The sequence below is a fragment of the Pan paniscus genome, chromosome 6, assembly GCF_029289425.2.
Source record: "Pan paniscus chromosome 6, NHGRI_mPanPan1-v2.0_pri, whole genome shotgun sequence".
NCBI lineage: Eukaryota > Metazoa > Chordata > Mammalia > Primates > Hominidae > Pan > Pan paniscus.
In genome coordinates, this window is record NC_073255.2 from 179,110,821 (window position 1) to 179,127,494 (window position 16,674).

The following is a 16,674-nucleotide window of genomic DNA, read 5'->3' on the forward strand; positions in this document are numbered from 1 at the left end:
ATTTTCTGGGGTTACATTGGTTATTTTTCCCTCTAAAGTTTCTATCTGTGTAAGAATTGAGGTAGCAGAACCTTCTCTCTTTTTTTTTTTTTTTTTTGAGACGGAGTCTTGCTCTGTTGCCCAGGCTGGAGTGCAGTGGTGCGATCTCGACTCACTGCAAGCTTCACCTCCCGGGTTCACACCATTCTCCTGCCTCAGCCTCCCGAGTAGCTGGGAACCTTCTCTTTTTTGGAAACAGGGTCTCACTCTGTCACCCAAGCTGGAGTACAGTGATGCAATCATGGCTCACTGCAGCCTCAACCTCTGAGATTCAAGCAATCCTCCCACCTCAGCCTCCCAAGTAGCTGTGACTACAGGCAAACACCACCACCACTGGCTAACTTTTTTGTTTACATTTTTGGTAGAGATGAGGTCTTGCTATGTTGCCAGGTTTCTCTCAAACTCTTGAGCTCTGGTGATCCTCCCGCCTTTACCTCCCAAAGTTCTGGGAATACAGGTATGAGCCACCACGCTTAGCTTCTCCTACTGATTTCTGAAATTTAAATGTAGATCAGACTGTCTCCACGCAAGGAGGAAGTCAGATAGGGCAGAGCTTTACCAATGTCCACGGTTTGTTTTCTCACTGCAGTCTTGGACTTACCACTCATCTCTTCATTCTCTGGCCCAAAATAGCTTCAGTCTTCCCAGAAGATTCTCATGATTTTCAGTTTGTTTCTGGTTTCTTAGTTATTTCTTGTCTCATCAGGCTCCCCTGAGGAAGAAGCCAGGAGATGCTACAAGTCTGCAATTTTAGGGGCAGTCAGATCGAGTGCGCTGGTCTTTTGCACTTCTTTATAATATTATCTAAGCCTCCTCTTCTTTGAAATATAATGGCTATTCATCATGGGATATGAGGCATCTCAGAAGCAATCTAAATATCTGTTTGTTTCTTTTTCTAGTAAAGAATTGACCAGTATTCTAGCAATTTTATTTTAGGTATTCCTTTAAAAGTAAAAAATACATAGTTTTTCTTAACGTGACTTCTATTGATAGTTTATATTTTTATGATTTTGTGTAGTAGCTTTACCTTCCCTAGGATCAGAAACCACATCAGATAATCAGCTTCTATTATGAAAGAAGCTGATTCTTCTCTTTGGAGAGTGAGGTATGCAGAAAATCCATAAAAGGTATTAAGTTATAGAACACTGCCATCTGAACTTGAGAGAATTTTAACTGGTTTATATCCATGAATCCTCCCTCAGTAGGGTATTTTTGTTCTCTGGATGGCATCTTGGAAGAGGTACTGGTCATTGATCATATCGCACTGGCACATTGGCTAGTGACCGCTAATGTCAGATGCAGCTGGATTGGAATCTCTTTTCATTGCTTTCTCATGGGGTCATTTGCCTTTGGACTTAAAAATCAAGAAATTTCATAATGACAATATCTAGATTTACTGTATATATGTAACTATTCTTAAAATTTGATAACAGATATGTCAAATGTAGATATTTTAAGAAATTTGGATTGGAAATAAACTAAATCAGAAGTAGCAAGTGAAGGATAGCGGTTCTGTAATAGAATCTTTCTCAGATTCTGTTTTCCCTAGTCTCATGTTTCTTTTTTAAATCCAGTCTGGCCTCTCCTTCTTAGCTTACTAAGTATAGAACCACAAATAGAAACTTAGAAATTTAATCATTTTCTGCACATATCTTTACTCATATATGGGAAAATGGGCAAGAGGATATTGTCAGTGAACTCAGGCAAAAAGAGGATTTCTAAAAGAGAGAGTATAGATGATGGGAACGAAACAAATTCCCCAGCAGCATGGGAACAGTGGGTACTGTTTTGTTTATTTTTGGATAAGCTGATTAGTTGGCATGTAGCACAGAGTGGTCTGAAAGGTCTGCTTGGAGCAAGCTGGCTGGAGTCATCACAGAAAAAAGAACTTTAATAATAAATCACCCACAGATCCCTGAGAGTCTGCCTGCCGCGAGGGAGACGGGATGACTTGATGTGATTCTGGCACAGTTCTTCCTGCAGCACACCTACCTGAGCTAGGCCAGGTTTGCATCATCTCCTTCATCAGCATTTTCTCAAAGGCAACATTTCTTTTCTATCACTTTTTTCCCTTTTACAGTGCAAAAAGTGATCTTGAAGAACATAAGTTTTAAAATGTGGGGGTTTCTTTTAGTTCCCCTAGAGAAACAGTATAATAGTCAAGATGGTGAAATCGTTCCTAATTTAAATATGTCCCATGTCCCTTGCACCATGTTAGAAAGGCTGTTTCCATCAGCTCAGACAGCCACAGCAAATAGCACAGACTGCATGGGTTAAATACAAATCTTTTTTTTTTCACAACTCCAGAGCATGAAATGGGGATGCCAGCATGTGGGGCTCTGGTGAGGTCCCTCCTCTTGGCTTGCAGAGCACCCTCTTCCAGTTGAATCCTCACATGGTGGAGAGAGAACAAGCCAGACATCAAGTGTCTCATCTCAGAGGGCATTAATCATACTGGATCAGGGCTCCACTTTTATTTTAAACTCATGTAAACATAATTTTCTCTATAAAGACCCTATCGTCAAATATTGTCTCCCTGGGGGTTGTATTTTGGAGGGGCATCAATATTCAGTCCACTAACAATGGCAAAATCTTGGTTACCGCGCAGTGGGCCACATGGGGGTGCTGTGGAACCACTGAGCTCCAAATGTCTCTGGGGCGTGCACAGAGCCAGGAGCCTGGGACAGGGAGGGTTAAGGAGCAGCCTTGCTTGATGTTTGTGCTCACTAAAAAATGTGATGACGGATACATAAAACTGCAGGTGTGCCCCTCATCAGGGAGCCATGCACTTCAGCTACGCGTGGGTTAGGAAGCCTCTGTGAGCCAAAGAGGGAGAATGAAGATGGGGTGTCCCATGCTGGGATGGGACAACCTGCATGTCCAGGGCAGGGGCAGATAGAGGAACAACTGCCTGGAAGGAAAAGCAAAGGAACTGTGGGGGGGACATGCAGCCTAACCTCAGTCCAGCCCCACATGGTATGTGAGAGTATCAACAGCACAAAGCAGAGGTCCTGGATCGGGTAAGCCAGGGGCATAACAAGGAAGGCAGGATGCATGGGAACCTGCAGAGATGACATCAGAGTAGTGATATCACAGCCTAACATCCATTCAGAGACGCGATGCCCAAAACCCCAGCTCTCAGAGGACAAGTATCCCTCGCAGGGTGACACCTGACCAGCTCTATCCCACCTGGCCATGGGCTCCAGGTACCTCTGATGGGAAGACCTTTGTCTCTTGGGAGCAAGTGAATCCTTGGCACAGGTGGGATGTCTCTGAAGCACGCCTCATCCAAGGCACCCTCAGGCTCCCTCCTGTGTTCTTGCCCTAGCCTCTGTCTCCCTCCCTCACAGGCCCAGTGGATTCTGCTGTGCAGAACAGAGAGCAGTGGACCTCAGGAGGCCTGCAAGGGGAGGACATAGGACAGTGACATCACAGTATGCCCCTCCCACCAGGAAAAGCAAGGCTGAGAACTTAGCTCTTTCCCAGGAGGACCAAGCCCGGAGCACAGACACAGTGCTGCCTGCCCCTTTGTGCCATGGGCTCCAGGCTGCTCTGTTGGGTGCTGCTTTGTCTCCTGGGAGCAGGTGAGTCCCTGCAGACAGGATAGCACCCCATTCTGAGCCTGTCCTCACCCTTGTGTCTTCCACTTTACCATGGGGAGGCATCACCAGGCTGTCTCCGGTGCTCATTCTCCATCTGCTTTTCCCACAGGCCCAGTAGAGGCTGGAGTCACTCAAACTCCAAGATATCTGATCAAAGCGAGAGGACAGCAAGTGACACTGAGCTGCTCCCCTATCTCTGGGCATAGGAGTGTATCCTGGTACCAACAGACCCCAGGACAGGGCCTTCAGTTCCTCTTCGAATACTTCAGTGAGACACAGAGAAACAAAGGAAACTTCCCTGGTCGATTCTCAGGGCGCCAGTTCTCTAACTCTCGCTCTGAGATGAATGTGAGCACCTTGGAGCTGGGGGACTCGGCCCTTTATCTTTGCGCCAGCAGCTTGGCACAGCCCTACAAAGCCAACCACATTCTGTGCACAAACCTCCCTGGCCCAATGTGGAGCAACCTCAGCCCTGACATATCTGTGAGAACCTGGGGACTGCAGGGAGAAAGAAAGGCAATTTAGAATGCTAGGATCCACAGCCTGGGGCTTTCTGCAACTAGGGCTGGGGAAAACAAGGCCAAGAGAGCCTGCTCAGAGGATGGTGCTGCTTCCGTAGGTTGACTGCAGCATTACCTTCTTTGCCGACACTGTAAGCTACAGGAGTAGAGGAAATGTGTGTAATTTAACAGCTGGCGCACTCTTTTTCAGGACAAGGGATTTAATTTTGTGGTCAAGATTGTTGATAACAGTGTAGTGTAGAAGGGAGAGTCACGGGGTTTGCTTTATACAACTTGGGGAGAAGAAATTGAGGTTTTGGGAAAGTCAAGTAGAGAGAAAACGAAAGATGATTGAAAATAGAGATAGAGCAGAAGGTGATGAAAAGTGGTATTCTGTGCACCATGAACTCTCTATCCCCCACCCCCAAAGTTTTCAATACCTAGAAAAAATAAGGAAAGTTCTTATAGCCACTGGAATCACGTGGTAGCCGGTCCCAGTCGGAGGCATCACCAAAGAGCCGCTTGGCCATTGTGAGAGCCCCGGAGTTGCTTCTGCTGTCTTCCTTCTTCCAGCCCTGATCTTGACTCCTCAGGCCACAGTCAGGTACTTCCCAAAACACAGAGGAAGGTAAAGTCACCCTTCTTCCTAAAGGGGCAAATACTTTCCAGTTTCCCCCCAAATAAATTCTGCAACCCTGGGATTCCTTTCTGACACTCACCTCCCAAATCCAATTACCTTCTATGACCAAATGCTCTTTGAACATTTTCTAAAACTCAGCAGTCTCTACATCCTCTGCGTTTGTCCTCACTGTTTCCATGGCCTGGGAGGACCTTTGTTCTCCTAAGACGGGGCCACATACTGATCATCTGTCAAGGACAGGCTCACACCTGCCTTCCTCTTCACTTCTTACTGTGACATTCCCTGGGACTGTACTGTATCACTCTCTTTCCTTTATTTTAAAGCCAAGCATACAATTGATACTCTTTGATGTTTGCAAAACTAATAAGTTATTGCCCTCTCATACAGAATCCTGGAGTGTGATTAATTACTGTCTTCTCTTTACAAGGGACTCTACATGAAATATCATGGAGAATGATTATGAATAGTCTTAGTATTTCATGTAACTTCTGTAATATTCCTAGCAATTGTGTCTTCACAGTCAGGATTGATGACCAGTGCTGTCAAGTTCCCAAAGGGTATCTAATGCTGGAATTTGCAACTGTTCTTTTGGAGTGAAGAAAATTATGTTATTTAGGCTGACTGAAGAATCACTAAAGAAAGAAAATTATGGTACAGTAATATTTATAAAGACTCATAATCCTGTAAAAAACTTCCTCACCATAACCACACTTTCCACAGCCACATTTTTAGAGATTTGGTGAGGGTGGAATATAGTCAAAGGTGCTTCTTAATCATCCTTGATGAAATCAACCGAAATCAATCTACAACATTGAAAAAAAAAAAACTAGCTTTGCTCAGTAATGGAATCTTATCATCCTTGACAATGAAAAGATATTACGTGTTTGTGAGTGTGAATGTGTGTGTGTGTTTTCTTGTGGATACTCACTGACATAGAAGTTTCTCCCCTGGTGGCATTTTATGAGGTGCTGGATCACTGGCAGAGCTCCTAGGCACTTCTAGGTAAGGATAGAAAATAGCAGACCTAACGGAATCTGCCTAAGTTATAGCTGATAAGATAGTTTATTTCAAGATTTTATACATTCAGAAATAAATTTGTAAAATCAAAAAATCCTTTTTATAAAATGTGCTAGCTAAAATTTGTGAATAATTAAACTAAATGCAATGTGTGAAAAGATGTGCATCTGACTAATCAAAGGGAGCTCTGCAATGTAGTATTTTCAGCCCAGATTGGCTTGATATTGTCACACTTTCATCCTGCGGCCTGTATAATTCTGGCTCCTTTCTTCCATCTTAGGATGCTCATTGCAATAATGTAACAGTAATTTCTTGTGCAATCAAGATGTGTCCTTTTGTCTCCACTGGTCAAGGGTGAGTTTGAAGTTCCACCCTAAATCAACCCTTCCGGGAAAGCAATAGACAGGGTGTGTGAAAGAATGGGGGCTGCAGGGGTTGGAGTGGGGGCAACCGTGTTCCTGACTTGGACTATCCTGAGCTCATCAGGTCAGAAGGTGTGAATCCATGGGACTGTGGAATGTTGGCCACTTGGGGGCGCTGTGGCCCCACTATGCTGCAGGGAAACCTGGGGAGGGGTGGAAGGGTGGCCAGGAAAGGAGGGCGGAAGGGAATGCCTGGCTGCCTGCTGACATCAGGAGATTAGGTGGAAATTAGAGTAGGTCCTGGCCTGGGACTGCCCAGGGAAAGGTAGGGCCAGGGTTGGCACCAAGAAGGGAGTGTTTCTGCCTCTGCATGGGCAGAGGAGGGTGTAGGGGCTGGGGTGGCAAGGGCTGGGAATCAGTGTCAGGACAGGGATAGGGTGGGCAGAGGAAAGTGAGGTGTGATGTGGGCATGCGGGGACTGTGACCAGCCACCTCCCCTTTAGTTGAGGGGCTGTGCGGGACAGGAAGGCTGCATGGAGCTGCTGAGCCTGAGTCTTTCAATGGGTGAACAAGGCAGGAGTGGCCTGCAGAGAGAGTACCTGGAAAAGGACTGTACCCCAAGGAATTGGGTGACACTTTCTTAGCCCCACTCAGGGAGTGACCCTGAGGAGGGTGCTGCCAGCCAGAGGGGCTCAGGTCCTGGTGAGCTGACAGGCTTTTTCTCCAGACACTTCCTGTTGTTTCTGTATGTGATCTGGTTTTATGCTCACTGAAATCATGTAAGGTAGGTATGATTTCACCTGTTTATACATCTGAAGGAAAGCAGCTGTTCCGGGTCTCATATTAAGTAATTGGCTGAGGTGTTTTCCTCCAACATCTCTGCACCAGCCCCGTCCCCCGACTCTGTATATCTGTCCCTTCATCTGGCTTCCCCTTTCCAGGTCCAATTAGCAGGAGCACAAGGTCATGCCTCATATGTGACCATTATAACCTCTTCCCTGACAAGTCCAAGGAACACGTGACTTCCAGGCCAAGCATATCCATTCACCTTTCACTGAAGCAAAACAGAAGGATGAAATTATCTGCACTGTACACATTGTAACTGATACAATCTACCTTGAGGAAAAGTAACAAGAAAAATTGTTATTCATTAGTTATTATTTTATTTAATATATGTTTGGAGATCCTTTCTTTGTATAAATATTTTATGACATAAAAAGCAAAATAAAAAAGAACAAATGAAAATAAAAAAGACAAGCTTGAAAGAATAATAAATGTTTCTTACTTTTTAGAGTATTAAGGTTTGCATTAATTTTTTTTAACTTATTCAAAGACGTTTGCTCAGTTTCTGAATTATACAGATTTCCTTTTTTTCTTCTCTTTCTTTCTTTAGCCACCTACACCTTTTTCTGCCAACTTTTTAGTTTAATAACCTAAGGCTATCTTTTAAACAGATTTTTAAATGTACAATATAGTATCATAATCTACAGACACAAGGTTGGACAGCAGATCTCTAAAACTTCCTGATTCTTCTTTACTGAAATTTTGTAGCCACTGGCGGCAGCCGCTCATTTCCCCCACTTCCCAGACCTTGGAAATCACCATTTTCATCTTCACTTACATCAGTTTGACTTTTAGGTTGCCTCATGTAAGCACAATCATGTAGTATTTGTCTTTCTGTGCCTGACTTTTTCAACTCAGCATAATGTCCTCCAGGTTTAGCCACATTGTCATGTATGGCCAGATTTTCTTCTTTTTAATGCTTAATGATATTCCATTGTATGCATATACCACATTTAAGGTCTGAATATTAAATGTATAGTATCTTATTGTTTCTGCAAAACCATCTGTCACAGGAGTGGCAGGGTTATTTGCAGAACAGTAAGCACTGAGTATATGAATGCACATTCATTCGAAGTTCAATTCTGCTTCATAGCGAAGACTTCAAAAAAATAATAATTTCACTATTTATTGTTATTTTACTATACTCAAATAGAATTTCTTTCTTCTTTTTCTCTTTCTTTTTTTTTTGATACAGAGTCTTGCTTTGTCGCCCAGGCTGGAGTGCAGTGGCATGATCTCAGCCAACTGCAACCCCCGCCTCCCAGGTTCAAGTGATTCTCCTGCCTCAGCCTCCCAAGTAGCTGGGATTAGAGGCATGCACCACCATGCCCGGCTAATTTTTTGTATTTTTAGTAGAGATGAGATTTCACAGTGTTCGCCAGGATTGTCTTGATCTCCTGACCTCATGATCTGCCCACCTCGGCCTCCCAAAGTGCTGGTATTACAGGTGTGAGCCACCGCGCCCAGCCAATACCCCAATACCATAAAATATTTAGCATATAGTAGAAATCTAGCTATTTTTATTTCCTTTGCTAGTCTCGGGCAGCCTCTTCCACTGTGCCAATGCCCAAAGGCAGTTAAAGACACATTTTGCCTGGAAATCTTAGGGTGAGGACTCAGGAAGCCACAGAAATGGAAATATATATGCGTGATGATTACTTTGAAAGTATGAACTAGAGAATGTAGCATATATCCCTCCTCAGGCATTTAAAACTCAGTATTATTGATATATAAGTTATATAAGCATTACACATTTTAAATAAACAGATCGGTTATACGTAACCAAATAATTAACAGAATGAGGAGCTCCTGAAAAGTTTTATGGTTTTAAAAGGGGTTGAAGCCAGGTGAGCTACCAGATCCACATTAGGGACAATTCTATCTGGAGATGGATATTGTGATGAAACAACCTCAAAAGGTCTTCTAACCTGGTACAGACTGATTTTACAAAGTTTATTTATTCATTTTCTTTCATTTCTTTTCTTATCTGCTCATTCACTCCAATTATTTTGTAATGATATTTTGGCGAAAATTAATCATCTTTAAGGGAAATATTTTGAGTTTCATCAGACACACATGCAGCTGAGCTTTGTGTTCACACACTGAGTGCCCTGGGGCCAAACAAAATACAGTAATAGTGACCTTGTTGAGAGATGATGTCACACTGGGAGAAAGGTTCTGTTTGTGTTGACACTAAGTGTCCAATTCATAAAACCTAAGCCTTGAGCTAGGAAATGCCCTTTTCTGCCCTGGTAAGCAGGCTCCTACATTGTGTGTTTCTCTGTCTCCTGGTCTAGCCTGGACACAGACAGGGCACCCACTCACGAACTTGTTACATCCTGGCTGTGAATTTCAGCACCAGGTGGCCCTTTGCTCTGACTTCAATTTCTGTGTCCTTCTCTCCTAAACACCATGGATGCTGAGTGACTCAGACTCCAGTCATGTGCTTTTGCCAAAAGGAAACTAGCACAAGAGGAGGTGAGCAGAATATGAAACAAAACCGTGTACTCAGGACCGGCAATGTGACTTACTGGCAGCTCTTTGCTCAAATATTGTAAGGAAGTTGAAGATCATGACAGTGTTACAGTAACAGGGATCTCTTTAAGTGTGGGGCTCTGTGCACTAAAATACGGTTTTTTTTTTCCTTTTTTTTTTTTTTTTTTTTGAGACGGAGTCTTGCTCTGTTGCCCAGGCTGGAGTGTGGTGGTGCAATCTTGGCTCACCGCAACCTTGCCTCCCGGGTTCACGTGATTCTCCTGCCTCAGCCTCCTGAAGTAGCTGGGATTACAGGTGCGCACCACCACGACCAGCTAATTTTTTTTTTTTTTTTTTGTATTTTTAGTAGAGACGGGGTTTCACCATGTTTGTCAGACTGGTCTTGAACTCCTGACCTCATGATCTGCCCACCTCAGCCTTCCAATGTGTTGGGATTACAGGCGTGATCCACTGCGCCCGGCCTTTTTTTTTAATTGTTACTGAATTAGTGGTGAGAATCCTGACCAAGGGAATATTCCCTATGAAATATGACACTTCAAATAAAATGAGAGCGCTTTTTCTTATCCTGGAGCCTACCTCTTCTCTCCTCTCCCCACATCCCTCACACATCAAGACACCTTTGTGCCCACAGATCATGGGCAGCGTTGGGCAGCCACTATCATCCACACAGAGAGGACAGTCAGCAGCGTGAGGTGGTTCTGCCTGCTACGGTCTCACCCCAGGCACAGAAAGCAAGAGCCCTGGGTGGAGCTGAAGGTGCTCAGCTGGGCTTGTCAGGAGTCCCATCTGTCGGTGAATTGAAAAGAAACAGAGCAAAACGACTCCTCCAATGGTGATGAGCCTGCACCTGGGATTTGGAAACTTGGTAACAGAGAAAACCAATATAGACAAAGGATTTTAAACAGGATTATGGTCAATTAAGCAAATTAGAAAAGGATACTTGAAGGGGTATTTGGGACACAGGAGGCAAAAACACCAGGAAGACATGGAAGTTTCCCTAAGAGTCTAAATTAGAGAAATATTTAGATAACTGACACCAGTGTATGAATGAGGAATTATATCATCACAGGGATAAGAGTTCCATTGAGTTACAAACTGCTTCCAAAGAGGTTAAGAAAAACTCGTAAGGCTGTGTCAATTCAGACAAAGGCATTCTTCCCATTCAAACGGTTCACCGGTGCATGAATCTTGAATTTGACCATCTGGGGAAGGGGCGTGGCCTCTCCTGATAGGAAGGCTCTGGGGCCCAGGCAGGGAGAATGAAGTCTCAGAATGACCCCCTTGAGAGTCCTGTTCCCCTATCACCGATGCACAGACCCAGAAGACCCCTCCATCCTGTAGCACCTGCCATGAGCATCGGGCTCCTGTGCTGTGTGGCCTTTTCTCTCCTGTGGGCAAGTAAGTCCTGGGCAGGGCCCCAGGTGTGGATTTCAAGGCCCAGCCTGTTTCCATTGTAGCTGCAGCATCGCTTTGTTCTTCTCTGCAGGTCCAGTGAATGCTGGTGTCACTCAGACCCCAAAATTCCAGGTCCTGAAGACAGGACAGAGCATGACACTGCAGTGTGCCCAGGATATGAACCATAACTCCATGTATTGGTATCGACAAGACCCAGGCATGGGGCTGAGGCTGATTTATTACTCAGTTGGTGAGGGTACCACTGACAAAGGAGAAGTCCCCGATGGCTACAATGTCTCCAGATTAAACAAACGGGAGTTCTCGCTCAGGCTGGAGTCAGCTGCTCCCTCCCAGACATCTGTGTACTTCTGTGCCAGCAGTGAAGCCACAGCGCTGCACGGCCATCTCCTCTCTGCACATAAAGGCAGGGAGGCTCTGCCCTCCTCCCTCACCCCAGACTCAGTGATGCCCTGGGCAGAGTTCTCTGCACCAGGAAACTTGAAACCCCATCATCATGGGTCTGAGGCCCCCAGGATGAAACAGGATTTGTATTTCAGATCCATCTAGACTCTCGTCTCTCCCTGGGGACCATGTTGCTTCTTCTCTCTAGGGTTTCCCCCAGCCCCCACCCTCATGTTGTCTCTCCTGTGGCCCACCTTTCCCATCTGGGCAGTCACCCTGCAAGGCCTTGCTGGGTCTCTCCTCCCCTCACTTCCCCACACCTCTCCACAGCAGCCATGAGGGGAGCCCCTCTTCTGTGCCTCCTTCCTTCCCATCACAGAGACTTCAAAGTCCATTTTCTCTGCCCTGGGCTGGAGGCTTCCTTTCTGCAGTGGCCAACTCCTACCTGTGCTTCAGATCTCAGCATGATCAGCCCTCCTGTGGGAAGCATGCCCTTGCCTCCCAGCTGAGATCAATTTTTCTGTTATAAGCACTGGTGGTAACATGTGCTTGTTAGTCAATAGAGTTGAGCACAGTTGGAGTTTTCCAGTTACTTGTCTGGATATTTTTCCGCTCATGTCGATTTTAAACTCCATAAAGGGGAAGGCTGTGCTTGTTACATTTACCAACAGCTGTTCCTGGCATGAAGGGAGACCTGTTTCACAGATAATGGATGAGTTAATGAATGACAGGCTGATTGAGTGATGAGCGGGTGGATGAACCAATAACAGGAACACTCCAGGTCTGCTGTACCCTGGCAGAAATCTAGAGTTAACTGTGCCTGAGATGCTCTGCTATGAGCTCTTCAAAGGGCACTCGCTTGTTGAACAAGCGTTGGACCATTCGTTGTGCAAGCCAGTTTGTCAGTTCGTCTAGGAGTTTCCAATTTTAAATATCATATGTTCTTCAAACTCAATGAGGGTAAAGTCTACATTATATAATTCTAATATCTAAGTTATTTTTTAAAGTTTTGGGTTAGGAACCAAAAAGGAAAGAAGAGGGAATATCTTTAGACTTAGGAGTTTTTTTATTGAAAATGTATTTATATAAATTTTTCTTGGAAGAACAGGTAGGGAAAGTCATGACTACACAGCCTTATAGGTGCTAATTTCTGGAGAAGGTGTCATGAAAAATAACAAAAATGAGAACTGTGTTCTGGAGGGAACATTGTGACTGTCCTGAGAGCGTGTTCTGATCCCAGGAACCAAAGCCAGGAGTGTGTTTGGCAACTCAGAGTGCAGCAGACAATTCTTGGCCCCGTGCATTTGGGATAAGACTGGAGACAGCTGGAAAAGCTATGGACTGGACGTTCTGCACTCTCAATGCAGGACTCTCTGAAATCCCACAGATTAATGTCAGGTAAATATATTCCCACTATTAAGACAACTAAAGCAAGAACCAATGAAGAAAAGTGAGTAGAAACAATAAGCAATTGAAATGTATGAAGACAAGGAATTTTGCCATAAAAAGATATAAAAGTTAAAGAGCTATATTTAAAGGAATACAAAAGCGAATTGATATGTGAACATGAAAAAGAAGACTGTCAGAAATAATCAAGGAAACATTAAAAAATAATCAAAGAGAATACAGTAACGATTAAGATTATCATTGAAAACAAAATGGAAATGAAGAAAAGATGACATGCTTCAAAAGAGATTGTTACTGAGGTCAAAGACAGATCTGAAGAAGTTACCTAGAATGCAGCACGGAAAATTAAACAGGAAACAAGAAAAGGTAAGGGATAAGGAATAAAACGCTTGTGGGTTCTAGTGTATTAGGGTATATATAATATTTTGTTGGAACTTCCCATTTTTCTTACACATGATTGAAGTGTCACAAAGAGAAAGTAGAGAGAATGATAGGTGATAATTATGAGACATTAGCTGAGAATTTTCAAGACGTGTTTCAGGACCTAAATCCTCTGTTTCAACAAGTTAAATGAATATGAAGTAGATGAATACATATGTTATGGTGAAATTGCGGAACACAAATGACAAAGAAAAGATTTTAAAAGTAGCCCAAAAGATAACTATCTCCCAGCAGAATAGACTGAAAGGAACAGTGAAAGTCAAGAAAGGAGATTAAAAATAAGCATCAAGTCAGAATTATAATTCTCATTCATTAAATATTGAGATTGAGGTAAATATATTTATAGATAGAGAAAGAAAAAACGCGGTGAGTTTGTCACCAAGGTATCCTTTCTGAATTATAGTTAACAAAGATGGGAAGTGGCCCCAGAAGAGAGGCATGAGGTGCCGCTCGTGAGGGAACCCATGTGATGGGACAGCCCCATTGGGCACGTGTGACTGGGGGGATGGAGGAGGCTGGGGCATCAATGGGGATGGCACAGGGGACTCTGACTTGCAGGAAAGACAATGAGCTCACCTTTTGGTGCCTTGTGTTGGCGGAGCTGTTGACACATCCTAGAGAACATGCCCAGCAGACAGAGGAGTGGCTGTGGGATGAGGAGATAAACTCAGAGATGCAGCGTGAGGCCTCCGGGTCCAGACAGCATGAGAGCCCAAAGCGATGATACATGCATTGATGTTGTTAAAAAGGATTTTTTTTTTTTTTTTTGAGACAGATTCTCGCTCTGTTGCCCAGGCTGGAGTACAGTGGCGCAATCTCGGCTCACTGCAAGCTCCGCCTCCCAGGTTCAAGCCATTCTCCTGCCTCAGCCTCCCAAGTAGCTTGGAATAGAGGCGCCCGCCACAACGCCTGGCTCATTTTTTGTATTTTTAGAAGAGACAGGGTTTCACCATATTAGCCAGGATGGTCTCGATCTCCTGACCTCATGATCCACCTGCCTCCGCCTCCGAAAGTGCTGGGCTCACGTCTGTAATCCCAGCACTTTGGGAGACCAAGGTGGGCGGATCACTTGAGGTCAGGAGTTTGAGACCAGCCGGGGCAATGTGGTGAAACCCCGTCTCTACTAAAAATACAAAAATTAGCCTGGTATGGTGGTGTGAGTCTGTAATCCCAGCTACTCAGGAGGCTGAGGCAGGAGAATCACTTGAACTTGGGAGGCAGAGTTTGCAGTGAGCCGAGATCACACTGCTGCACTCCATTCTGGGCAACGGAGCAAGGCTCTGTCTCAAAGAACAAACAAGCAAAAAGCAAGGAACTCATAAATATTTAAAGGAGTCATTTAAGTATGTCCTAAAATAAATCCTTTGTTCCTGTCATTGCATGGATTGAGAGAGGATGTGATGTCACTATGGGACCTTCTGTGTGGGAACAAGGACATCCCTCCTCCTCTGCTCCTACTCACAGTGACTCTGATCTGGTAAAGCTCCCATCCTGCCCTGACCCTGCCATGGGCACCAGGCTCCTCTGCTGGGCAGCCATATGTCTCCTGGGAGCAGGTGATTCCTCAGACGCCAAGCAGTCTCCTGTGTGCGTGTGTGTGTGTATGTGTGTGAGATGTGTGTGTGTGTGTGTGTGAGAGAGAGAGAGAGAGAGATTATAGTTGTTTTTCTCATTCAGTTCCCAATTTCTGTCTCCACAGATCACACAGGTGCTGGAGTCTCCCAGTCCCTGAGACACAAGGTAGCAAATAAGGGAAAGGATGTAGCTCTCAGATATGATCCAATTTCAGGTCATAATGCCCTTTATTGGTACCGACAGAGCCTGGGGCAGGGCCTGGAGTTTCCAATTTACTTCCAAGGCAAGGATGCAGCAGACAAATCAGGGCTTCCCCGTGATCGGTTCTCTGCAGAGAGGCCTGAGGCATCCATCTGTACTCTGAAGTTCCAGCGCACACAGCAGGGGGCTTGGCCGTGTATCTCTGTGCCAGCAGCTCAGCCACAGCACTACTGCTCCAGTGTCAGCTTGGTTCCCTAGGAAATGGGGTTTCTAGAACCTGAATGCTGACAGATAAGAGTTGTATATGTGTATACCATGCAACCTGCGTTTAAAAATGTATGTACATAGTGCAATGACTAAATCTAGCTAATTAACATATGCAGTACCTCAATCCTTATCCTTTCCAGTGGTGAGAATACTTAAAATGTACTCTGTTAGCATTTTCCCAGAATACAATCCACTGTTGCTAACTCTAGTCATTTGTTGTATAACAGATCTTTGTAACATCTTCGTCTTATCTGAGTGAGATTTTGTATCTGTTGACCAACATCTTCCCAACAGTCCATCTCTACTCCAGCCTTTGCTAATTACTGCTCTAGTCTTTGAATTTGAAGTAATTTCCCTGAGGTCTTTAGCTCAACACGATGGGGGAATTTTCTCTATAATGATGCTTATATTATTTTTGTTTTGTTATTTTATATCTTGCAATATAGTGTTTATTGCAAATATAAATAAGTATATTGTAATAAAAATCCTTCACCTCTCTTTGGGTAAAGCTACAGTTCACATATTCTAAATTTCATGCTGTGACCAAAGCTGACATAATTATGGATCATGGGTTTATGGGAGTCCTCAGAGACAGCCCCATACACCAAGGTTAAGATAGAATATTCCAGACCCAGCCAGGACAGAAGTGCATGGTCCTGCATAGCTCCTTGGAAAATTATAGTTCCCCAAATTCAGTTATTGGATATTGTGGTGCCGCAGACACCGAACGTCTTTCTCTAGCAAATGATGGTCCTTGGCAGGGATTGTTCTGAACCCATTACAATTTTGCCATCATCAAATCACTCCTTGCTGTTACCTTGTGTCTCCTGGGAGTGAGGACACCCTGGGCACAGATGGAAATTCCCTGACCTTCGGATGCTATTTCAAGGACTTCCTAAGACCTTGTGTCCATCTTTTTCCACCTTTATCCACATGACTCCTGAGACCCACGCTCCCAATAGTGGACCAGCTCTGATTCTTAGGCTTGAACAGAATTCAGACCACAGCTGTAAACACTGTTGCTGAAAAAAGATGTAAAAAAGGTGGGCAGGGTTTCCTACCTACACTGAGGGTGAACATACAAGGGCATAAAGGGAATATTTTATTAATAGCTAAAAAAAGAAGAAATACAAGCCCTGCTCTAATGAAATGAGAACTGTAGCTTCACCCACAGAGAGATGGAAGATTTTATTACAATATACTCATTTATATTCATAACAAATAATATATTTGAAAAAATAAAGAAAACAAAAAGTAATATAAGCATTATTATAAAGAAAATACCCCTGTCTTCTTGAGTTAAAGACCTCAGGGAAATTAAGTCACATCAAAAGACTAGAGCAGTAATTACCAGAGGCTGGGGTGGAGATGGGGTGCTGGGGAGATGCTGGTCAAAGGATACAAAATTTCACTCAGATTGGAGGAAGAAGTTTAAAAATCTTTTATACAACAAAGTGACTAGAGTTAATAACACTGGACTACATTCT

At 44.1% G+C, this 16,674-nt stretch overlaps 1 pseudogene and 1 gene segment (V, D, J or C); both read left to right on the top strand.

The window, feature by feature from the left end:
- The first annotated feature begins 3,541 nt into the window (after positions 1–3,541).
- On the top strand, positions 3,542–4,166 carry LOC100970975 (T cell receptor beta variable 5-1-like). The segment is given in 2 exon segments: positions 3,542–3,623; positions 3,751–4,166. Coding segments are annotated over 2 exon segments (465 nt in total).
- Positions 4,167–14,612: 10,446 nt separating this feature from the next.
- Positions 14,613–15,833, top strand: LOC100971658 (probable non-functional T cell receptor beta variable 7-1; annotated as a pseudogene).
- The last annotated feature ends 841 nt before the right edge of the window (positions 15,834–16,674 follow it).